The sequence below is a fragment of the Musca domestica genome, unplaced genomic scaffold, assembly GCF_030504385.1.
Source record: "Musca domestica strain aabys unplaced genomic scaffold, Musca_domestica.polishedcontigs.V.1.1 19, whole genome shotgun sequence".
Classification (NCBI taxonomy): domain Eukaryota; kingdom Metazoa; phylum Arthropoda; class Insecta; order Diptera; family Muscidae; genus Musca; species Musca domestica.
This window is the reverse complement of record NW_026712245.1, coordinates 7,718,824-7,744,390: the sequence shown is the minus strand read 5'-3', so window position 1 is coordinate 7,744,390 and position 25,567 is coordinate 7,718,824. Positions and strand designations below refer to the sequence as shown.

Below are 25,567 nucleotides of genomic sequence, written 5' to 3'. Positions count from 1 at the left end.
TATCCCTATATAGGGGCAATGCCCAAAAGTGGACCGATGTCCCATTTTTTTTTTTAATTCAATCCAAAGATCTCTGTCAAATTTCGAAGCTCTATATTAAATAGTAAATATAATAAATAAAATAAATAAATAATAAATATAGTGGTTCCATATTAGATATTTATATCAGTAGCCAGGTGATTCACGGAATATTTTCGATACGCATCATAGGATATAAAAGTGCAGGGTATTAAAGATTCGGCGAAAACGAATTTATCTATTTATTTGACTTGCTTCTTCAATTTTATTTGTGTTTTGTTCATTTTTTCTATTTTTGCAAATGAGATTTCTCTCTCTCCATTGATTCTAATCAAGCTGTGTTAAACACATGCACGTGCTGATTAATAACACATTCAACTCCCATATTCATATGCTGCTTGCCGCCTCTGTATAGGGGCGTAATCAATATGCAATAAACAAATAAATAAAAATAAACAAATTATTTGCATTGCAATAAGGCAATAAACAAACATTGAATAATAGTTGTAATGACAAAAGTTTTGCAAATTATTAATTTTATTATTTAACAAATTACAGACAACAATATGCGTCTTTTTGCATTGAATGTGCGGTAAATGAAAATGACGAAGATAATATTTTGGTCGCGATAGGAAAAATTAATTCTGAGATTTTATACACATTTGTTTTGATTTTTTTGCAAATTGTTCCAACGGCTGTCATGGAATTGGCCAGGGAGTAATCGGCCAATTATAACCTAATTCTCTCCTTGTGTGATGTCATACAAACAATCCTTGACCTGAAGAACGGTCGTAATGATTTTCGAACTTGTTGACTATATAAAAGTATTTTATAGTGAAACTAAAGAAATGAGAGGGACATGATTCTTTGCTATAAAAAAATGTCCTAGGGATAGAATATCTCTGTAGGCATAAAATGTATAATTCCATAAAAATGTAAAATTGTCGATATAAATTAGTTTTCCTCCACAAACCCCCTTTAATTTCTCACTCTCTTCCTATTCAACCCGATCTATTTAAGACCATAGATTATCAAAGAAAATCTATTGTCAGAAGTGTTAATACGGCTAACAACCTGCGGTAATTTCAATAGAAAATTAATTACATTGTTTATCTTTGCCCCCGCCGCTTTCCTTGTTCGCCTCGCCCGTTAATAAAAATGCAATTTCTTTTCTATCTCTTTTTCTATCCGAGTTATTGCCAACAAATGGCCAATAAATTACTGGCGACGGCAAAGAATAGCGCGAGATGATGTTTTACACTATTATTTGGATTGTGGGGCATGTAGATGTGTGTGGCTATGTGCATTTGCATGTGTGTGCATAGGTAAATGCCAGAAGAACAGGTATCAGTTGCCTGTTAATTGAATGAAATATTAATTGCAAACCTGCCGTGGTAGCTTCTTTGCATTTACGTGCTATTTATTATGTGAACAAGATGAGGTAAAAAAAAGGAAAAATGCAGTAATGCAAAAGGTTCATTAAGGAGTGACCGGAACTATAATATTATAATTTGGGAGGCGGAAATTATAATATTTGGAATGCAAGGAAAATGTGTCAAAAATACAGGTGAGATGAAAAAACTGCAACCAACTTCAGACTGCTGTCATTTTTAAACCACTCGTTTGATAGCTGCTAAAATTTTTTTCCAATGACAGCTTATTATATTGTTTACAAGCATACGAAAGCATTTTGGTGAGAATTTTCCAGAAAAAAAGTTATTCGTGATGGAATTCAAGCGTGATGCTGTGATTTCTTTATATTTGGCTGGAAAACCACAAGCGGCTATCGTTAGAGCACTCTAGCATTTAAATGTGAATAAATCTTTAGTGTCTCGTATCATCGCTCGTTACCGTGATACTGGTAGCGTAGCCCGACGTCAAGGAAGTGGACTGAAGAAACAAGCAACATCAGCACAAATGGTTCGAAAAGTAAAGAAACCCGCGTCGCAGTGGCCGAAAAATGGCTCGTGAGCTGAACAAATCACAATATTGCATTCGGCAAATATTGAAAAATGAGCTCGGGGTAAAGCCACTGAAATTACAAAAAGTGCAGGAACTTACACCGCAACAGAAAGAAAATAGACTCAAAATATCTAAAGAGTAGCTTCGCTTGGTCAAAAGTGGTGAACTGCCGAATTTGGTTTTCTCCGATGAAAAAACATTCGTTGTCCAGCAGTTTGTAAACAAACAAAATGATTGTGTTTACTTGCCAAAGAGGTCAGCTGAAAATGTGCATCTGTGGTTGGCCACCAGAACTCAAGCGCCGGCCATGGTGATGGTGTGGGCCACTATAACACCCGATGGTTGCTCTCCGCTCGTATTAATCGACCGTGGAATCAGAATTAATACCGAATGTTATCGCGAAAATATTCTGGAGAGTGTATTAAAGCCTTGGGCACGCAAAAATTTTGCACGCAGACCTTGGACATTGCAATAGGACTCAGCACCACCCAAGAATGGTTATTAAATGAGGTTTCTCGCTTCATTTTCAGCGCAGAATGGCCACCAAAATCTCCGGATACCAATCCGTTGGACTATTGTGTCCGGAGTATTTTGGGAAGTAAGGTTGGTACTAAAAAATACTAAAGTGTGATCGACAAGCAAGAGCTTCGCAGGGAATGGGCCAAAATACCGAAGAACAATATTCGGGCAGTATGTGACGGTTTCATTGGCCGTTTGAAGGCCATAATTTGTGCCAAAGGTAACCAATTCCAACAAATCCAAACTTATTTTAAAATTTGATGCTATTTCCGACATTTGTGCTTTCGGTCAATAAAATTTAAAAAAAATGTAAAAATTATGGCATTTGAATTTGTTGCAGTTTTGTTTTTTATCTCACCCTGTATATGTGATGAAGTATGAAAATGGAATACTTCGGTCGACTATATCTGGTACCTGACACACATATTAACATTTTCTAAAAATACGAAATGGAGAATATTGGTCCGTTCCTTCGGAACCTACTCCATAAAGGGTCAACAGTTTGAATAATCATAACAGAAGTCAAAGTATATTTAGGGTATACATCTGTCGCAAAACCCACGGATACTATTTAACTTGTTTTTAGAATATTTTGACTTGCTACGATCCAGTTTACAGGGAGTTTTTAAACATACTTTGGTCTTGGTGATCATCTTGATGGTTCCAATGTTCGATCAAAATAAGTCTCGTATTGCCATTAGTAATATTACCGAAGACTTTTTTATCCTAAAATCAAAGGAATCTCAATTCTAATAATTCCAATAAGTAAAAAAGCTATAAGTTTGGCCGGGCCGATCTTTGAATACCCTCCACCATTTGGAACGAATTTGGCAATTCTCAAAAACAATGAAATCCTTTAACAATTCTATTAAAAACTTAAAAATACCGAATGTAGCTCTTATATTAGGGTCTATATGACGACATGGACCTGCATAGGCAACATTTGTCATAAGCCATTAAAATATTCAAATGCGAAACTTAACAAAAAAATCGGTAATAGTGTAGCTAAAATAATCAAAATACCGAATAAAGGGAGTCACCGTTATATGGGGGCTATATGAAGACGTGGGCCTGTACAGACTATTTTCTGTCTTAGGCTGTAGTATCCATTACGAACTTCAAATACCAAACAATTCCGGTGAATAATGTCGTCAAATTCATCAAAATACCGAATATCGGAAGGTACCGTTATATGGGGGCTATACGAAAACGTGGACCTACATGGCCCATTTTCAATACCAAAAGTCCGGCAGACATAACATACATTTGAGTAAAATTGTATCACTCTACTTCAATTCGTTCGAAAGCTACAATGATTTCCACAGACGAACACACGGACGGACATCGCTAAATCGACATAGAATTTTATGCTGATCATATATATATATATATATATATATATATATATATATATATATATATATATATATATATATATATATATGACAAACTTAAGATACCCTCCACAGGTAGCGTGGTCTTCTCTCTATTTCGGTCTTCTCTATTTATGTTACATTACGAAGTAAGTTTTCAAAACGCTGATACACATGTCTTCCCCTTTTTATCCCTACTCTTATCTGCTGGATTCTTGCTGTAACAATTTTTTTGTGTGGTCTAGTGTTATGATCCATTCGTGAATCAGGTGCTCATCACTTAATTCTTAAAATCTATCCGAAAAATAAATATTGTCTGATGTGTTGTGAATATCTAATAAAGCGAAAATACAACTTGCAATCATCTCCATGACACAACAAATATCTTATGTAATTAATTACTTTTTGTCACTAATGAGTTATGGACGAAAAAATTTTCCATTTAACCTTTTTTTCTAGTTCAAATTGCAATACACTAGCCTACAAATTTTGGCAAGCCTTTAAAACTAATTCCACATTTGATTTTTTGGCAAATTAAAAGATTTCTAATTTCGAATTCTCATATACTTCTGTGTCCTGTTATCGAGTTTTGAAACCTTTTTCCATTCCTTCAAACGAGTACAAAACTTTGCCGCCTAGTGTCATCGTTTGGCTTAGAGACGATGATTGCTTAAAACGTTTTTCATTGAATCATTTCAATTCACTTCATTCTATGCCTTCGCATTATGACTCTGCTAATTGTGGCGATAATATCAGGAGAGGAGGTTGTAAAACCAAATGAAAACAAAAAAACTGAAAAAACTTAGTTCCGAATTAGAAATTTTTAAAAGTGATAACGACATTGAAATGAATTTTCATTTCATCGAAACAGAAAAACACACACACCGAAATTAATTGTTTTATAAATTTATGATAAGTTAATGGAATAATTGTTTCGAAAAAAAAAAAAACAAATTAAACAAAATACAAATGTTTTAATTTAATTTGAAATATTTACGATACGAGTGAAATGGATTTAAACAGCACGTGCCATAGATTGGCGCATAGACCGTACTATTTTAGATTCTGTTGTTCTGTTGTTGTTCGTTTCGTACAAAACCAACTCCTCCAGATAAGATTTATTTTATTTATAAATGTTATTAATTTTTCAATTTTTTTGCTTTGAGTTATAATTTTTCCAGGTGTTATGGCGGTATTAATTTCTCCTTGAGTATGCCAATAATTTGAGAATAATATGAATTTATTTCCATTCAATTTTTAAATTTATATTGTTTATTAACAAAACACTTGAAAATTGAAGAGAGAATAAAATATTGCCTTGGCTTATGAAATTCAAAATCACTTACAATTCAATTTCTTCTTCATTACGATTGGGATCGCTGGTGTTTCTTTTGTCTGGATTCATGAAATAATTTTTTTTCTAAATATTTTTTTGGAATAAAATTTAATAATTCAATATTTTTTTGTTGATTTCAATCAAAATTATTCACTCCGCCGTTTTTTATTTATTTCTTAAAATTTATTTTTTTTCCTAAAAATTGCGATTTTTTGCGACTTTACCAGAGCCCGTACGAAGGCGAACTAATTTCACGGTGTCATAAACTAAGTGTCTCAACACTTTCTAGCCGCCAGGTTAAGGCCGATTGTATCTGTTGTGGCTGCAGCGCGGTACCACCGACAACAATAACAACAACAACACCACCACTACTGCGCTAGTTCGTCGTTTTAGACTCAGAGGTCGATTCGATCGGGTTCTTGCTACTTTTAATGACTGTTAACAAATAAATCGCTCTGGTTCCGAAGGAACGCCATCCAAATATTGGCTGATAAATGATTACAGAGAAGAATGAACCAACGCCAGCAACAACAACACCATCATGAGTGTTTTTGTTTGTTTGCTTTTTTTGTCGTTTTCAAGCGATCGAGCGTTGTTATTCTCTCGCTCTCGTGTGATGAAGGCTGTCAGACAGTATTGCTGCTATTGCTGCTGCCGCCCCCCTCTTCATTAAAGCTGCTGCCCATAATAGTCTGCTGAGTGGTCGATCACGACACTCGGTGTGACATTATCGCAGCCCGATTACAGCTGACATGAGAGTCACTGTTTTAAAATTTCAGAAAAAAAAAAACAATTCAACTTTTTCGTATTATTACTTTATGATTGTTGATATTTTCCAATATTTACTGTTTTATATCGTCTGGCGGAACACAAACACAGTGTTTGGAAACCGAACATTCTTTTGATTTTAGTGGTGTTTTTAAACTCCATATACAATATCTCGATATTTTATGACATAAGTCCTGTATATTCCGTCTGATTAAGGAGGCATCATGTTTCTGTCGAAGTGCCATTATTTTCGTATTTTAGAATTGAATTTTGAATATTCTTTCAACTAAATGAGGTATTGTTTTATTAATTGTGGTATATTACTTAAGCAACCGGAACCCACTACTTAAGGGATTTGGACCGACCGAACTTGACGCAGTTTTAACGTGTTTTACTGTATGTATACAAGAAATTTGAGTGGATTAATATATCCGGACCATACAAAGAATAATCTGAAGATGGGGATGGGAAGGAAATATTTTGCCAGGAAGTCATTTATATTTAAAATCAAGCCTCCGAAAAAAGCGTTAGAATTTGTACAGAATAATAATTATATAATTTCAGATTTTTTAAACAGGAACGACTCCGCAAAAAACTTCCACTCTTCTGCCTGTGAGCATGTTTCGCTCCCGTGTAAAATTGAGCAAAAACGTTCTTAAAAATCGACGATTTGTTGGCATGAAGTTCTCAAAAATATTTTTACATATTTTTTTATATCCTCAGCCATATGGTGGCTACAGAGGGTACAATATCTCTCTTTATCTCTCGTTAGGTCAATTTCATTTCAGGACAATTGGAGTCGATCTAGCTATGTCCGTCCGTCTGTTTGTCTGGCTGGCCTGTGCGCACAATAACTCTCGAAGGTAGTTTCCGATTTGGTTCAAACCTGGTAAGTCGTAATATTATTAATATAGATCGAAAGGATAACCCGATTTTGATCCATTTTTGCAAATCCTAATATTTGCATTAGTGCTAGGTCAGGTACGAAAATGGACAACATTGGTCCACTTCAATAAATTCCTCCCCCACAAAGGGTCATCATTTTGAATAATTACACATATCACAATATTTTAATTAACCCAAGGTCTGGTGTGAAGATGGAATGTATCGGTCCACTCATTCTGGTATATCCCCCACAAAAGTCAACACTTGGAATATCTATGAAGCTCATAAAACGCGAATTAACATTTAATTCTATTCTTTCTATCATTCTTCTATCAACACTAAGTCTGTTGAAAATATGGTAGAAATCGGACCATTTCTTCTAGTAACTCCCCCACATAGGGTTCAATATTTTGAATAACTAAAACGATTATAAAAACCGAAATAAGCATCCGCTTGTCTTCACATTACACGCATCACACTATTTTTATTAACCCAAGTTCTGGTTTGAAGATGTAATGTATCGCTCCACTCCTTCTGTTATCCCTCCCACAAAGGGTCAACATTTTGAATATCCATGGAGCTTATAAAATGTGAAATTAACATCCGATTCCATTCAGACTAGGCAAATCTCCATATTTCCATCAACACAAGATCTGTTATAAATATGGTAAAGATAGGACCATTCCTTCTGGTACTTCCCCACAATGTGTCAACATTTTGAATAAACAAACCAATCATAAAATCAAAAATAAACATCTGGTTCTCTTCATATTTCGCATATATATTCTTATTTCTATTAACATAATATTTGCTGTAAAGATGGAATATATCGGTCCACTCCTTCAGGTACCTCCCCCACAAAGGGTCAACATTTTGAGTATCACTGAAGCTCGTAAAAAGCGAAATTAACATCAAAATTTCATTCAGACTTGGTACATCTCAATATTTTCATCAACACAAGATCTATTATAAATATGGTGGAGATCGGACAATTTATTCTGGTACCTCCCCCACATGGGGTTCAATATTTTGGAAACAAAAAACGCACAAAGAAACCGAAATAAATATCCAACTCTCTTCAAATTTCACACATACAAAAATTTTTGCTAACTCAAGTCGATATAGTCCAAAACTGGCACGTCGCAATATTTTTTTCATATATATTTAGGTCCGACAATATTAGCCCATTCCTTCGGAGCTTACTCCATAGAGGGTCAACAATAAAAATAAACAATTTGAATAAATTGAAATTCAAAAAAAAAAAAATAAATAAATAAAATAAATAAATAAATAAAAAATAAAATATATAAAATAATGAACTCGTATAAGCATTTGAGAACTTTGAATTGATTATTTTTTCACATTATTTAACCCTGACCAGGTGCTAATTTTTTGGACTAGTGAAGCCACAATAGAACATTTGAAGAATGAAATTTAGTTTGTTTCAGTTAGTGTATGAAGTTTGTATTATTATTCAAAATAAAACGCCTTCTTTATCCGAAAATTCCATTCGCTCTCGTTATGACCGGTTAGTTGTTTTGATTCTGTTCAATTTGAAAAACCCACACAGTCGATTGCTCGTTCACTCCCACACTCATTCATACATAATTCGCCATCTGTGATTATATTATACACTGAATTTTAATCACATTAAAATGAATATAAAATCTGGTTATCTCTGCCAATTATATCTGATTTTTATCTTAAATTTAAAAAATCTAAACAAAATCAATTCTCAAATTAAGAAAACTTCGGGTTTAAAAGTGTTTAATGAAGCAATTTATGCCATTCACATTAATTTTTCAAAAAATTTTCTATATCTAACCTAAAATGGATGTAATTATTCTTAATGTCATGTTTAAGTTTTTTTTTTTGTGAAAATTGTAATGTTCTTAACCTCTTTTTGCGCTCATTTTTCTTCTCTGGTTTTTCCTTTTGGTATACCTTCCAAAAAGGTCATACAACGTTCATAAATGGAATAAATTTTTATATTTTTAAGCAAGTCTAAACGATTTTGCCGAGCACTCTTTAAGTTTTTGTCAAATCGTTGTTGTATTTCTCTGTATGTATAATATTTCTCTACACAATCGCACTCCCTACCCTTTTTTACTCGATTTTACTCTCAGAGCAAACCCTTATTATAATTCGAGCGATTCCGCTCCACGTTATTTATTCAAACAAGAGAGCGATCCCACAGAAACAAAACAGTAAAGATTAAACTCCGTGTAAAAGTTACACCCTTCGCTCACGAGCAAGTTTCACTCTCGAGTGAAAATGAGGAAATCTGTCCACTGGAGTTAACCCCTTTTAAGCTGTTCGCAATATTTCCCATTTCACGCCACTATGATTTGGTTTTATTTATTGCCATTGTTGTTGTTGTCGTTTTTTGATGTTCTGTTTGTTCAACATCATCGTTGATGACAGCAGAAAATCATTCGTCTGATCGTGTAAAGAAAGAAATTCGGTCTTATCGCTGGGCGCTGAAGTAGGCGACGTATTTTGATGGAGATTCATAGTAAATATTGGAAAAAAATGTTTGAGGTTCTCTTCTCGGCGAGGGCTTATCAAGGGAAACATCGGGAAAAGTTGATTGTTTTTTTATTGTTGTTCAATACGTCTATAGTAGAGACATTCCTGCTATATCTTTATCAACCTGCTTGCTGGGAATTGTTTACTCTCTTTCTCTCTCTCTGCCATTCTCTCATTGTTGATAGTTATCGTCTAAAGATCACTAGGCATGAATGTGAGTTTCTGTTGTTTTTTGCTTGCAATCTTGTAAAACAAATTAAAAAAATAATAATAATGAAAATCAATCCAAACACTTTGTATGAGTAACTGGTAAAGACTGCTTCGATTAAAATCGAAGAGATCAAATTAAAAGTTCAATCTAACAGTGGACTCGTGCCATATCGTTTACATACACACTCACACACACACAACCGCTAATACTTCATTAAAATATCTCGCACTTAAAGCTGTCAGTTGAGAATTCTAAAGAAAATATTTTATACCTATTGTCACTTGAAAATTTGGTCTTGTAAAGGTGTTTTTGTTATCGCACCTAGATTTGGCGTGTCGTTGGCAATGTCACGGCGATTAAATGTCAATTATAACCAATTATTGTTACATTTATATGACCATTTTATAGTTGTTGTTGGTTGTTTTTTATAGTTGAGCGAAATTTTATCAGAATTCGTTGATTTGTGGTTATCAGTGGTGGAGGTTTGATTTGATGATTAAACAACTGGGCCTTACGTAGGTATTTAGTTTATTTTGTTTATGGCGAATTTGAAGGATAGTTGATAGTCTTCGATGTAAAGTTTATTGACTTGAATTTTAAAAATTTGGCAAAAAAATGTAATTATGTTGATAATGCAAGATATGGAATGTTAAAATGCTCACATAATTACAACATAATATATGTGTGTATTTATTTCGTATATAAATATGACCTTCTAGTTAAATGTAAGAGTCCTAAAATATAATTGTGAATTTAAAAAAAGTAAAAAAAGCTACAAGTTCGTCCGGGCCAAACTTTGAATGTCTTCCACCACTGGAAACGAATTTGGCAATTTTTAAAAAATAAAATCCGTTACAAATTCTGTTAAAATCTTAAAAATACCGAATGTAGCCATTATATTAGGGTCTATACGACGACGAGAACCTGCATCATCAAAATACCGAATATAGGCAGGTACTATTATATGGGGCTATATCAAATTTTGGGCCTGCACAGACAATTATTTGTCATAGGCATTACCAACTTCAAATACCAAATTTGAAGCAATTCCGGTGAATAATGTCGCTAAAATCATCAAAGTACCGAATATCGGGAGGTACCGTTATATGGGAGCTATAGGAAGACGTGGACCTGCACATACACTTTTCTGTCATAGGCTGTAGTATCCATTACGAACTTCAAATACCAAATTTGAAACAATTACGGTGAATAATGTCGATAAAATCAGAAACAAGTTACAAAAGTATCAGTCGGTTTTGGCGACAGATATACGGGGTGAAAAGAAAAAAACTGCAACCAACTTCACACTGCTGTCATTTCTAAACCACACGTTCGACAGCTGTTAAAAAACCACAAGTGGCTATCGTTAGAGCACTCCAGCACGGCTCGTTACCGTGATACTGGTAGCGTAGCCCGATGTCAGGGAAGTGGACGGAAGAAAACAGCAACATAAGCAAAGATGGTTCGAAAAGTAAAGAAGCGACTTAATCGAAACCCGCGTCCCAGTGGCCAACATATGGCTCGTGAGCCAAACATATCGCAATATTCCATTCTGCAAATATTGAAAAATGAGCTCGGGGTAAAGCCATTGAATTTCCAAATGTGCAAGAACTTACACCGCAACAGAAAGAAAATACACTCAGAAAAGCTTAAGAGTTGATTTGCTTGGCCGAAAGTGGTGAACTGCCGAATATTTTTTTCTCTGATTCACTTGGGTTTACTTGCCAAAGAGGTCAGCTGAAATTGTGAACCTTCGGTTGGCCAACAGAACTCAAGCGCCGGACATGGTGATGGTGTGGGCCTTCATAGCAGCATAGATGGTCGCTTTCCGCTCGTATTAATCGACCGAGGCATCAGAATATATGCCGAATATTATTGCGAAAATATTCTGGAGGGTGTATTGAAGCCGTGTTACGGATTCATTGGCCGTTTTGAAGGCCATAATTCGTGCCAAAGGTGAACAAATCGAACAAATCTAAACTTATTCTAAAATTTGATGATATTTCCGACATTTTCGATTTCTTTCAATAAAATTAAAAAAATGTAAAAATTATGGCGTTTGACTTTGTTGCAGTTTTTTATCTCACCCTTTATCTGGGGAAGGTACCAGAAGGAATGGTCGAATCTCTACCATCTTTATAACAGATCTTGTGTTGATAGAAATATTGAGCTGTGGCAAGTCTGAATAGAATTTGATGTTTCTTTTCGCATTTTAAGAGCTCCATGTATTTTCCAAATGTTGACCCTTTGTGTAGGAGGTACCAGAAGGAGTGGACCGAATATATCTTCACAACAAATCGGGTGTTAATAGAAATAATTGGATATGTAAATAGGGAAAATCTAATAGTTTTGGTTATTAAAAACTTTAATCCTTTGTGGGTGAGGCACCAGAAAAAATGATTCGATCTCTATAACCGATATGTGTTGATAGAAGTATTGAGATGTGCTTCATGGATATTTAAAAATTTGACTCTTTCGTAGGGGAGGTACCCGAAGGAGTGGACCGATATATTCCATCTTCACCCCAGAACTTGGAATAATAAAAGTATTGTGATGTGTGGAAGACAATCGGACTCTTACATCACATTTTATAAGAGTTATTCAAAATTTTTACCCTTATGGGGGACGTCCTTGATAGATGTGACCGATATTTTCCATTTTCTTACCTGACCTAGCACTGATGCAAATATTAGGATTTGCAAAGTTGGGGCAACAACGAATTTCTGTGCAGTAAAATATTTTTTTTTTTTTTGAAAATCTCGAACTTTTGTGGTGGAAATACCAGAAGGAGTGGTCCGGTATTGCTTATCCCCGAACTCGATCTAAGTTTGACCAAATCTTGACTTGGTCCGAATCAGATACCCCCTTCGAGAATTATCGTGCGCAGCAGCCATCCTGAAACGGATTTGGTCCAAAGAGACCTAGGGTCTAAAACCGTTATTTCGATGAGGCACTTTTGGCCGTATAAAATTATATATACCCTATCTAGCCATATGGCTGAAATTCTTCACGGGCTATTGTTGGCAGTTCATTAAGTACTTACTTACATTAAGTTAGAACAGGTCATGCTAAAATAAAGAGTTAGGATGATGTTTTGTATGTAGTTACTAATGTCATAATGTACTTAATACATCCATTCTTGTGTCATGAGATTTCTGCCAGGTATGCAGAGAAGACCTCTTCTTAAGAGCTGTTAGAGGTAAAAGTATTTAGAAAGCTACCGACGTCTCTACAGAAGCCCTTTCGAAAGGTCTTTCATACTTGTCGCACTGAAAATATCGCCCCATAATGGGTTAACTTATTTTTTATTTTTTGACAAAATATTTTTATTTCTTGTTTTTTTTTTTTTTTAAGAAAAGGTGTGTGCCGGATAAATACGTAAATATTCGATTTGCTTTCGTAATGGTTTTCTTATCTTTAAGTTATCAGGCACTTGTGAATATCAGCTGATTAGTTTAACGACTTAGTGTGGCTGACAACCACTCAGTCGAAAATCGGAGGATAAAATGATCTAAGAACAAATGAATTTGGCACGTACAATTTGGCCATTATCTGATAGCAAATATTTTAGATTTAACAAACAAATTAACAAATTTGTTTTTGCTTTTAAAAATCTTTAAAATATTTTAGGATTGAATTGGATTGTTTTGCAACGATTGTTAAAGATTTCAATTAAAAAGGCTATTATTTTGAAAAATATTTCTTTGTTCTTTGGCAACATCTGTTGTTTGGGTTATACACAAATTATCTTTTAAAATCTCAAGTATTGGGGAGATAATACGTTTGGCAAATTCATTTTAAGGACAAGAAATTTCAGAATTTTTCAATTTAAAGGAATAATTTAAAAAAGTTTTGCAAATTTCTGTGGTTATTTTAAGAATTTGTTTTTTAATAGGAAAAATATTTAAAGGTTATTTATATAGTTCCTGTTGGTTAAAAGAAATGACATGCTCTTAATAACATTGACTTGGTCATTGCTGCTCTTACGTGACCTCTAACAAAAGCAAATGAAAAAATCAGACACATTGGCGATTTTCCCTTATTACTTATGTATATTGGAGAGGAAAAACGATTTGGGCGAACAACAAAGACAGATGGCCATACTCAAAATCAAAAGTAACGGAAGGGGTGGAATTAGTTTGTCTATCCTCCCATGAAATATTACATTTCTCTCTTACCACGCCGTTTGCTATCCTATGTAGGTACTTTGTGGAAAAATATGGTTTACTTTTTAATATTTGTCTACACCAATGAAGATACTAAATTGTGTCATATCGGCCCCTCCATCATCCATCGGCACTTTGCCAGCCACAACCACAGAGACAGAATCGATTCCACAATGGTCGTGGCACTTGTTGTCCCCGGCTACTTACCGATGACTTAATCAAATTTAAAAATGTTCAATGTTCAGCACTCTGGAAGTGGTGTGCTACGCTTTAAGTGGAAAACGTAATGTGTTGTTTTGCATTAAAGCTTTTCTCCCTCTTTCCCTCCCTCTCTCTTAGCATCCTCTTAATAGCGGCCATTAGGTAGAAGTCTTGCTGTTTTCGATTTGTTTGTTAAAAATAAATGATTTAATGCAATTTCATTTCGCTGATACATATCATTTTCACAACAAATTTTGTGTTAGCAAAACTTTTTGTGTGAGTGAAATTTGACGGGAGTGGAAGAGGTAGCAAAATAAATGGTCCGATCTCCACCATCTTTATAACAGTTATTGTATTGATGGAAATATTCAGTTGTGCTAAGTCTAAATGGAATCAGATGTTAATTTCGCATTTTATGAGCTTAATTTCGAACTTTTGTGGGAGAGGTACCAGAAGGAGTGCACCGATATATTCCATCTTACCACCAGATCTTGGGTTTATAAAAACATTGGGATGTGTGAAATTTTAAGACAATTGGATTCTTACGTCACATTTTATAAGAGTTATAATTATTCAAAATGTTGACCCTCTGTGGGGGAAGCACTTGATAGAGTGGGCTGATATTACTCATTATAGCACCTGACCGAGAACTGAGCCAAAAATTAGGATTTGCAAATTTAAAGCAAAATCGGATTATTTTTTTTAATTTCGACCTTTTTTGAGGGAGCTACCAGAAGGAGTGGGCCGATATATCCCGTTTTCACACCAGACCTTGGGTTAATAAGAATATTGGGACGTGTGAAATTTGAAGGCAATCAGACTCTTTCATCACATTTGATAAGAGTTGTAATTATTCAAATTTTTGACCGTTTGTAGGGGAGGTATTTGATGGATATATTGTCGATATTGTCCATTTTCACACCTGACCTAGCACTGACGCAAATATTAGGATATGAAAAGTGGGAGTAAAATCGGATCATCCTTTCTCTTTCTGTGCAAAAAATATATTTTTCGAAAATTTCGACCTTTTGTGGGGGAGGTACCAAAAGGAGTGGACCGATATTGCCCATCTCTGAACACGATCTAAGTTTGACAAAAATATTACGATGTACCAAGTTTCGACCAAATCGGATACTCCCTTCGAGAGAAATTGTTCGCACCAGCCAGACAGACAGACGGACGGACATCGCTAGATTGACTGCAAATGTCCTGAAACGGATTTGGTCCAAAGAAACATAGGGTCTAAAGCCGTTATTTCGACTAGGCACGTTTTAAATGTATCAAATTATATAATCCCTTCTCTAGCCATATGACTGAGGATATAAAAGGAAGTCAAGTTTTTCGGTGTTTTGAAAGCTAATATCGCAAGGTTACCCAAATTGAGGGAGAAAGTCCCCTCTCTTCCGCATTTTTTGAAATTTTCGGATTAAGATTCCTTGGAATTTATATTTTAGGTCTATAGTATCTCTGGTAATATTGCAGATAAGGGCACGAGGATTATTCTGTTTTAATATTTTAACCCTCAAGAGGGTTAATAAATTGGTCTTTTTTGTTCTTTTTTGAAAATATGATTAAAAGCGAACTTTGCACGAGGTCATAGCAAGCCAAAATAGTCTACAAAATTGTTTGTCATAAAATTTTACTATGGGTCACAGAAGATATCAAAAGTCAAAATCTTACCTAAACGCCAGGAATTTTTTTATTTATATAAAAGTACCATTTAGGGTTAAATCCGGGTTTTGTGTGGGTTTGAGCAAAAATTACTTACAAATCATCATTTTAGAAGGATGACGTCAAGCACAACAATATTCTTCATCAAATTTCACTATATGTCGCCAAAGAATGGAAAACTCTATTTTCATTACATGGCAAATTTTCCATCAATTTTCCCAAGAAAGCCTGAAACAATTTTACAAATTTTACAAAGGGAGTCCAGTGTTTTGAGACATAATTCCCAACATTTAAAATATGACTTTGTAATTTGATAGCGATTTTTCGATTACGTCCTAAATCATTGGCATAGAAAATGGCTCATTTCACTCCACTTTTGGGGTTAGCCGCCATGTAAGCATAACTCTGGTTTCAAATATTTTTTACATTTTGGTCATGTTACCCCTTTTCTCTACCAATAATTCTGGTTTTTTATGCAAAAATCTCAATCAAATCAATCAAAAATGTTGCCAAATATATCTCAAACTACAGGGGTACCAAAAATATCCCTACGTCTTTGTACCCGTAAAAATTTGGTAAGTCCAAGTGTCACTTTTAGCACTTGATTGGGAATGAAAACTTCATACCCTCTGCATTTGCATTTAAGCTAAAAATTAATAAGTGTCCCCCTTAAAGCCCAAAGTGTTACATATTAGAAACGTGTTTAAATGCTTTAAGTTTTCAATGTCAAAATTAAAGCCATTTAATGCCCCCCGCCTGGAAAATAATGCTGTTGTGTGAAAGGCTGCCTGCCAGACATGATGTTCTGTCCAATTAGTGTTTCCGTTCGGCTTAAAACAAATGAACAAATTTGTTCATTTGGAATTATCCTTGACAGAATATAATCCTTGAAATTGAACAAAAAAATGATAATTGGTGGTCTATTTTAAAGTCGGGTTAATTAAAAGAAAATGAAAAATGCATTAATTTTCGAGAAGGACTTAATGTTAAAGCAACTGGGTTTGTTAAATAATTATCGCGAAAAACTGTTTGCTTCATACTGAGACTCATATCACTTGCTTTACCTCGGACAAACACTTGCAACTCTTTAAAGGCGGTTGTAAGATTTAGAAGACTTTCTAAAAGAATTTTAGTTTTATTTAATTCTTTGGTTCCTCTTCTATTGAGCTTACGATCTCGTCACTTGGGTAAAAAAATGTTTTTTGTCATAGAAGTTATTTTTAAAATAACTTCTGGGGAGAATATCCCAGACAAAAAACAAGGGAACTGATGAGGATTGGTGGCTCTTTCCGAAACCTAGTTATTCCCTGCCTTACCCCCTGGTAAACATTATAATCGTTCTCCACTAATAAACAAACGTTGTTTTTATAAAAACAACAATAAAGGGATAAAGCCAGACCATTTTGCAACAACAGGACTTTTTTATTTATTTTTTTTTTGAATTTTTTGAGAAGCTTTAAATAAATTTGCTTTGAGGATTTTTTAACCAAAATCATGTAATTTATTAAAAAAAAGTTGATTTTAAAAGAAATTGGCTTCGAGTGCTTGCTCAAAAACAGTGTTTTTAAGAACATTTCGTTTTGACCAAAAAAATTACGATTTTTTAAGAAAGGTTGCGGTTTTCAGATCTCTCCTGACCAGAAGCATGTATTTAAAAAAATCGAGGACAAAAACCCTGGATTTTTTAAAGAATTTTTTGAAGGATCTTTTGGACAGAATCTCAGACTTTTTAAGACCTGATCAAAAATCTGATTTTTAAAGATTTTTTTTCGAAAATGGTTCTAGCAAAAGTCTTTATTTTTTTTAGAAAAATTTTCAAGGACCTTCCGAAAAAATTAAAGAATTTTAGAAACCGTTTTACAAGAACTTTAAGATTTTTAATTTAAAAAGAATTGTGTTCGAACTATGTTTTTAAAGGGGAATTTAAAGAGTCGCAATAGCTTCCATATATATGTATCATCCGATTTGCTGTTTAAAATCCCTCACATGCGTAATATGCACTCCACAACAATGATCTTTGGTACCAGATATCAGATACAGCTTAGAAATAAGTTTTTCAAATTTTGTCGAGATGGGACCAGATTAGGATATAGCTCCTGTATATATCTTTATTCGATATCAAGTTTTTTGTGCACCAAATTGGCTTATATCAGCCCAAATGTACTGAATTTTGGTACTTCCGACCATGTTTATATTTTTATATGTTTTATCCGATTTGGGGTTTAAAGTCCCTCACAAGCGTAATATGCATTCCACAACAATGATCTTTGGTACCAGAAATTTAATACAGCTCTGAAATAAGTGTATCAAATTTTGTCAAGATCGGTTCAGATTAGGATAAAACTCCCATATAATGACGAATATCAGCCAAAATCGACTGAATTTTGATACATCCGACGGAATTCCGTCTAAAAAGCAAGTTCTTCAAATTTTAGCGAAAATCGGTTCAGATATAGCTATAGCTCCCATATATATGTTTCATCCGATTTGGTGTTAAATTCCATCACATGCGAAATATGCATTCCACAACTTTTTGATACCAAGCATAAGGTACTTCTCGAAAACACCACTGCCAAACTTTATCGAGATCGGTTCAGACTTGTATGTAGCTTCGATATACATCTTCATCAGATTTTATGGTTATTGCTCACCATAAATGTAATATCAGCCCAAATTGAATAGATTTCTTCATACTCATCCGAATTTTTCCATTTGGTGAGGCTCGGCCCGGTATGTCTATTACTCCAATAAATACTTTTTAATTTAATCCGTATCGAAGTCATATTTATAATATAAACTAAATATGCATAGTAGTGTAGGGTATCGACTTTTCTCCTTTCCTTATTGGTGAAAAGCCTCCTTATGTATAGCATAATATGTTATTTTCGAGAACTTCCTGACCAAAAATCCTATTTTTTTTTGTCAAGAACCTCCATCTTACCGTGGATTTTTATATATTTTTTTTAAGAATTTCCTGGCTAAAAATCTTTTTTTTTTTAATTTTTGGTTTAGGTCATTCGGATCAAAAATTATAAATTTTTAAGAATCGTTTTTAAAGGCCTCCTGACAAAATCTTGCAAAAACATGTATATAATACGAGTGTATAATAAATTTTAAATTTTCTGGCCAAAATCGTGGATAAAACAATAGCTTTTTTTAAATCCTTTTTTGAACTACATGAGAAAGAAACCTGCCGAGAATATGATAGTTTTATGAGATTTGAATAATTGTTTTTTGTTACAAACGGAAAAAACCCAAACCCATTCAGCACTTCCTACATCGTTAGAGGTCTAACAACACTGTTCATTATCAAGATCGACCACAACCCCCGCGTAAATGGGTTCAACTCTCAAGAATATTGAGTTCATATGTGGATCTATCAGCAATATGTTTGCACCCAATAAAATATATATTTAATGACTTCTTGAAATGTAATTATTAACTAACCAACAGCATTTGGTCCGCTATCTCAGAAGTGGTTTATTTTAGAACTTTTCATCAGACTTCTTGTCGAAGGAGGCGTAAAACATTTTTTGCTCACTTAACACTTATCTCGACAAAGTGTTAATTTTTTGACGTTATTGGAAATTGTTTTTATTTTTTGCAAAATGATAAAAACGACGTACCTATGTGAATTACTTACTTTCGTCATTGCCTTACTTTTTGGGGGTGAAGTACCCCCATCATCGACGAAACGTACTCTCTTCCAACTGATTGAAATCTCCGACATTAGTTGTTTTGTTTTTAAGGAATTTTTTGACACATTTATCTGATTGTCGTCGTATTGACTTCGAGCTAAGCAATTGAATGACGTACAAGTGGAAGTGTTTGTGATATGTGTCTGCGATTTTTTTGGCCGTGCACGTGAAGTTGCCAATGTACGCTCGGACGAAATAATACAATCCATTTTCATTTATTTCTAAATTTCCAAATTATCAGAGGTGTTTGTCAAAACGAATGTAAACATTGACGACACTTTAAAGGTTGTTCGAATTATCTGACTGGAGTTTGTCAAATATTTTTTGTTTTTGAAACAAAACAGGCAGGAATAAGTGTTAATTATCATTTGGAGATAAATTGCTGTTTTATTTTGTCACTGGCTTAATAATAATTAATGGAATTATCACAAATCGCTTGATTTCGCCGTTGAAGTGTCTCTTTTAAAGGGTGCGGATATCGAATCACGTGATTTGTCATAAAGATACAGTTTTGATTAAATTTTTTGCAATGTCTTATTTTTTGAGAGGTTGTGTATCCAGGACAGTGGTTAATCCTTAAAGGACACAAACTCTTAGTTTTTATAACAAATTCCACAGAAATAAAGAGATTAGAGGATATTCTCTTCATTACACTGTGCAACACAAAAAATAATTACAAGACAAAACCAGGATTATCATGAAAGTAGAGCTGTACTAAGAGCCATGTGTATCGGTGTTTTGAAAATTATCATCGCAAGTAGCTTTTAATTGGGGGATTGAGGGATTTTTAAATATATTTTTTCAAGGGTCATTAGTAAACGTGGATTTTTAAAAAATAATTTTAATTGGTTATTAGTAAACGTGGATTTTTTAAAAATATTTTTTTCAAAAATTATTAATAAACGTGGATTTTTCAAAAATATTTTTTTTTCAAAAATTATTAATAAACGTTGATTTTTTATAAATATTTTTTTTCGAAAATTAGTAATAAACGTGGATTTTTTAAAAATATTTTTCAAGGGTTTTTAATTAACGTGGATTTTTTAAAAATATTTTTCAAGAGGTTTTAATTAACGTGGATTTTTTAAAAATATTTATTCAAGGGTTTTTAATGAACGTGGATTTTTTTAAAATATTTTTTTAAAGGTTATTAATGAACGTGGATTTTTTAAAAATATTTTTCAAGGGTTTTTAATGAACGTGGATTTTTTAAAAATATTTTTCAAGGGTTTTTAATGAACGTGGATTTTTTAAAAACATTTTTTCAAAGGTCATCAGTAAACGTGGATTTTTTAAAAATATTTTTTCAAAGGTCATCAGTAAACGTGGATTTTTTAAAAATATTTTTTCAAAGGTTTTTAATTAACGTGGATTTTTTAAAAATATTTTTTCAAGGGTTATTAATGAACGTGGATTTTTTAAAAATATTTTTCAAGGGTTTTTAATGAACGTGGATTTTTTAAAAATATTTTTTCAAAGGTCATCAGTAAACGTGGATTTTTTAAAAATATTTTTTCAAAGGTCATCAGTAAACGTGGATTTTTTAAAAATATTTTTTCAAAGGTCATCAGTAAACGTGGATTTTTTAAAAATATTTTTTCAAAGGTCATCAGTAAACGTGGATTTTTTAAAAATATTTTTTCAAAGGTCATCAGTAAACGTGGATTTTTTAAAAATATTTTTTCAAAGGTCATCAGTAAACGTGGATTTTTTAAAAATATTTTTTTAAGGGTTATTAATGAACGTGAATTTTTTAAAAATATTTTTCAAGGGTTTTTAATTAACGTGGATTTTTTTAAAAATATTTTTCAAGGGTTTTTAATTAACGTGGATTTTTTTAAAAATATTTTTTCAAAGGTCATCAGTAAACGTGGATTAATGAACGTGAATTTTTTAAAAATATTTTTTCAAAGGTCATCAGTAAACGTGGATTAATGAACGTGAATTTTTTAAAAATATTTTTCAAGGGTTTTTTAATAACGTGGATTTTTTTAAAAATATTTTTTCAAAGGTCATCAGTAAACGTGGATTTTTTAAAAATATTTTTTTAAGGGTTATTAATGAACGTGAATTTTTTAAAAATATTTTTCAAGGGTTTTTAATTAACGTGGATTTTTTTAAAAATATTTTTCAAGGGTTTTTAATTAACGTGGATTTTTTTAAAAATATTTTTTCAAAGGTCATCATTAAACGTGGATTTTTTAAAAATATTTTTTCAAAGGTCATCAGTAAACGTGGATTTTTTAAAAATATTTTTTTAAGGGTTATTAATGAACGTGAATTTTTTAAAAATATTTTTTCAAGGGTTTTTAATGAACGTGGATTTTTTAACAATATTTTTTCCAGGGATTTTAATTAACGTGGATTTTTTAAAAATATTTTTTCAAGGGTCATCAGTAAACGTGAATTTTTTAAAAATATTTTTTCAAGGGTCATCAGTAAACGTGGATTTTTTAAAAATATTTTTTCAAGGGTTTTTAATTAACGTGGATTTTTTAAAAATATTTTTTCAAGAGTCATCAGTAAACGTGGATTTTTTAAAAATATTTTTTCAAGAGTCATCAGTAAACGTGGATTTTTTAAAAATATTTTTTTAAGGGTTATTAATGAACGTGGATTTTTTAAAAATATTTTTTAAGGGTTATTAATGAACGTGGATTTTTTAAAAATATTTTTTCAAGGGTCATCAGTAAACGTGGATTTTTTAAAAATATTTTTCTAGGGTTTTTAATTAACGTGGATTTTTTAAAAATATTTTTTCAAGGGTTTTTAATGAACGTGGATTTTTTAAAAATATTTTTTCAAGGGTCATCAGTAAACGTGGATTTTTTAAAAATATTTTTCTAGGGTTTTTAATTAACGTGGATTTTTTAAAAATATTTTTTCAAGGGTTTTTAATGAACGTGGATTTTTTAAAAATATTTTTTTAAGGGTTGTTAATGAACGTGGATTTTTTAAAAATATTTTTCAAGGGTTATTATTGAACGTGGATTTTTAAAAATGTTTTTTTCAAGGGTTATTATTGAACGTGGATTTTTAAAAATATTTTTTTAAGGGTTGTTAATGAACGTGGATTTTTTAAAAATATTTTTCAAGGGTTATTATTGAACGTGGATTTTTAAAAATGTTTTTTTCAAGGGTTATTATTGAACGTGGATTTTTAAAAATGTTTTTTCAAGGGTCTTTACTAAACGTGGATTTTTTAAAAATATTTTTTCAAGGGTCTTTACTAAACGTGGATTTTTTAAAAATATTTTTTCAAGGGTCTTTACTAAACGTGGATTTTTTAAAAATATTTTTTCAAGGGTCTTTACTAAACGTGGATTTTTTAAAAATATTTTTTCAAGGGTCTTTACTAAACGTGGATTTTTTAAAAATATTTTTTCATGGGTCTTTACTAAACGTGGATTTTTTAAAAATATTTTTTCATGGGTCTTTACTAAACGTGGATTTTTTAAAAATATTTTTTCAAGGGTTTTTAATGAACGTGGATTTTTTAAAAATATTTTTTCAAGGGTTTTTAATGAACGTGGATTTTTTAAAAATATTTTTTCAAGGGTTTTTAATGAACGTGGATTTTTTAAAAATATTTTTTCAAGGGTTTTTAATGAACGTGGATTTTTTAAAAATATTTTTTCAAGGGTTTTTAATGAACGTGGATTTTTTAAAAATATTTTTTCAAGGGTTTTTAATGAACGTGGATTTTTTAAAAATATTTTTTCAAGGGTTTTTAATGAACGTGGATTTTTTAAAAATATTTTTTCAAGGGTTTTTAATGAACGTGAATTTTTTAAAAATATTTTTTCAAGGGTTTTTAATGAACGTGGATTTTTTAAAAATATTTTTTCAAGGGTTTTTAATGAACGTGGATTTTTTAAAAATATTTTTTCAAGGGTTTTTAATGAACGTGGATTTTTTAAAAATATTTTTTCAAGGGTTTTTAATGAACGTGGATTTTTTAAAAATATTTTTTCAAGGCTTATTAATGAACGAATGCTGCGCTTGCTTGAGGTGATCGACATTTTGGTATTTTTTAATACCAATCGTGCTTTTCAAAATACTCCAGACACAATAGTCCAACGGATTCGTATCCGGAGATTTTGGTGGCCATTGTGGAATGAAGCGAGGAATCTCATTTTGTAACCATTCTTGGGTCGCGCGTGCTGAGTGCGATGGTGCTGAGTCCTGTTGGAGTGTCCAAGGTCTGCGGCCAAAATGTTTGCGTGCTTTAATACACCCTCCAGAATATTTTCGCGATAATATTCGGATTTTATTCTGATGCCACGGTCGATTAATACGATCGGAGGTGCACATTTTCCGCTGACCTCTTTGGCATGTAAACACGATCATTTTATTTGTTTACAAACTGCTGGACAACGAATGTTTTCTCATCGGAGAAAACCTAATTCGGCAAGTCGTTCGACACCACTTTCGGCCAAGCGAAGCAACTCTTTAGCTCTTTTGAGTCTATTTTCTTTCTGTTGCGGTGTAAGTTCTTGCACTTTTTGGAATTTTTGAAAATAATTGATTTTTTTCGCACAGTGTAAGTATTGGGTCCTATTTAATTTTCGTGGTGTTAAAGTGGTCCGCACATACCAGAATCAATTTAAACTTATTTCCTCCACAGCACTTCTTAATAATTGTTTAGACAAACCATTAGCGGGCTAAATAAAGAAATAATACCTTTAAATAATGCGAATTAAAAACTCTTAGTTATATTACTATTATTTTTATCACAACAATAAATTTTGCGATTTGTGTGAAATCTCCCATTAGCCCGGGTGCAGAATAGATTTATTAAATCAATTAACAGGCGCTAAACATTTCTATTTTTGGCAAATCAATTGACGTCATTGTTAACCAGTTTGGTTGTCCGCAACTTTACAATTTACTATTATTGTTATTTTCATCGTAATTTTTTGTCTGCAAAATTCCGCAGACAAAACAAATATAAAGCTTTATTTCTAAAATTTCCATTGCTGAAGAAAAAAAAACATTCCATGAACAAACAAATCAAAGAATATGGTCCGCGTCTCTAAACAGCAAATCGAAAGAGTTAAAGTGACAGATAGTTATACATGAGATTTTCTAAAAAACTTTTCCATGATTAAAAACAAAGAAAAAAAAAAAACAAAAAGTTAGCAAATATTAAGTGCAGAAAAAGATTTTTGTAAATACCGGAGATTTCTATTTTCATACAATTTTGGTTCCTAGAATACAAAAGTAATAGCATTGAAATAATTGAACAATATTATTTTAGTTTTATTTTATTGCGTCACTGTTTTCCAATACTTGAAATAATCATTACACTATGCTGCAAACATTCATCTCTCACCCTATCCCTAGGCTTTTCTTTTATATAGAACACCTCCAATAGGCCTTTAAATGGCTTAACAACAAAAGAAGTCTCAATGACACTGTTCAACACAAATAATAAGTACAACCCGAGTTGATTGTGAAAGTAGCTCTAAAATAGAAGATAATAGACGTGCATCGGAGTTTTGAAAGGCTAAATCGCAAACTAACCTTAACATTGGGGGAACGTTCCCCCTATCCCACGTTTTTAGAAATTATGGGGTAAAAATTTCTTGAAATCCTTACATTTTTTATCGAAAATTTTGACCCTCAAGCGAGTCACCAAAGGAGTATATTTGGTCACCGTTTTTAAAAGGTATGATAAGAAGTACAAATATTTTACAAAATTATTCGTCACAAAATTCTACTTTAGGTCTCAGAATACATCAAAAGGTTAAATCTTACCTAAATGCCAGGTATTTTAAAATATCAGACAATGTTGGGTTGTTTAACTATATTTTGACTTATGTTATTATTATTCGAATTGTTGACCCTCTATGGAAGGAATGGACCAATATTGTCCATTTCGTATCGGACCTACAAAATAAGATATAAATATTGCGACTGGATGGAAACGGATGTAAATTTCGCGTTTTATGAGCTCCTTGAATATTCAAAATTTTAACCCTTTGCAGGGGAGGTACCAGAATCCATATATATCCCATCTTCAAACCAGACCTTGGGTTAATAAAAATATTGTGATGTGTGTAATTTGAAGACAATCGAGCTGTTACATCCCATTTTATAAGAGTTATAATTATTCAAAATGTTGACCCTTTGTGGGGGAAGTTTTTGATGGGTGGCCCGATATTGTCCATTTTCCCATCGACTCCAAATGTTTTAAACGGATTTGGTCCAAAGAGGCCTAGGGTCTA

The 25,567-nt window shown here is 32.6% G+C and overlaps 1 protein-coding gene across 3 annotated transcripts in view; it reads right to left on the bottom strand.

Annotated features, from left to right (window-relative positions):
• Positions 1 to 25,567, bottom strand: part of LOC101890172 (electroneutral sodium bicarbonate exchanger 1) — a 111,347-nt gene that overhangs the window by 34,702 nt on the left and 51,078 nt on the right. Inside the window, exon 1 of one of the 3 annotated variants that reach the window (XM_059121209.1) lies at positions 5,219 to 5,735. The exons of the other annotated variants lie outside the window; for them this stretch is intronic. Within the exon in view, the coding sequence (XP_058977192.1) occupies positions 5,219 to 5,277 (59 nt within the window). The 5' untranslated portion in view covers positions 5,278 to 5,735. Of the gene's footprint in view, positions 1 to 5,218; positions 5,736 to 25,567 lie in introns of those variants that run through there. 3 annotated transcript variants of the gene reach the window in all.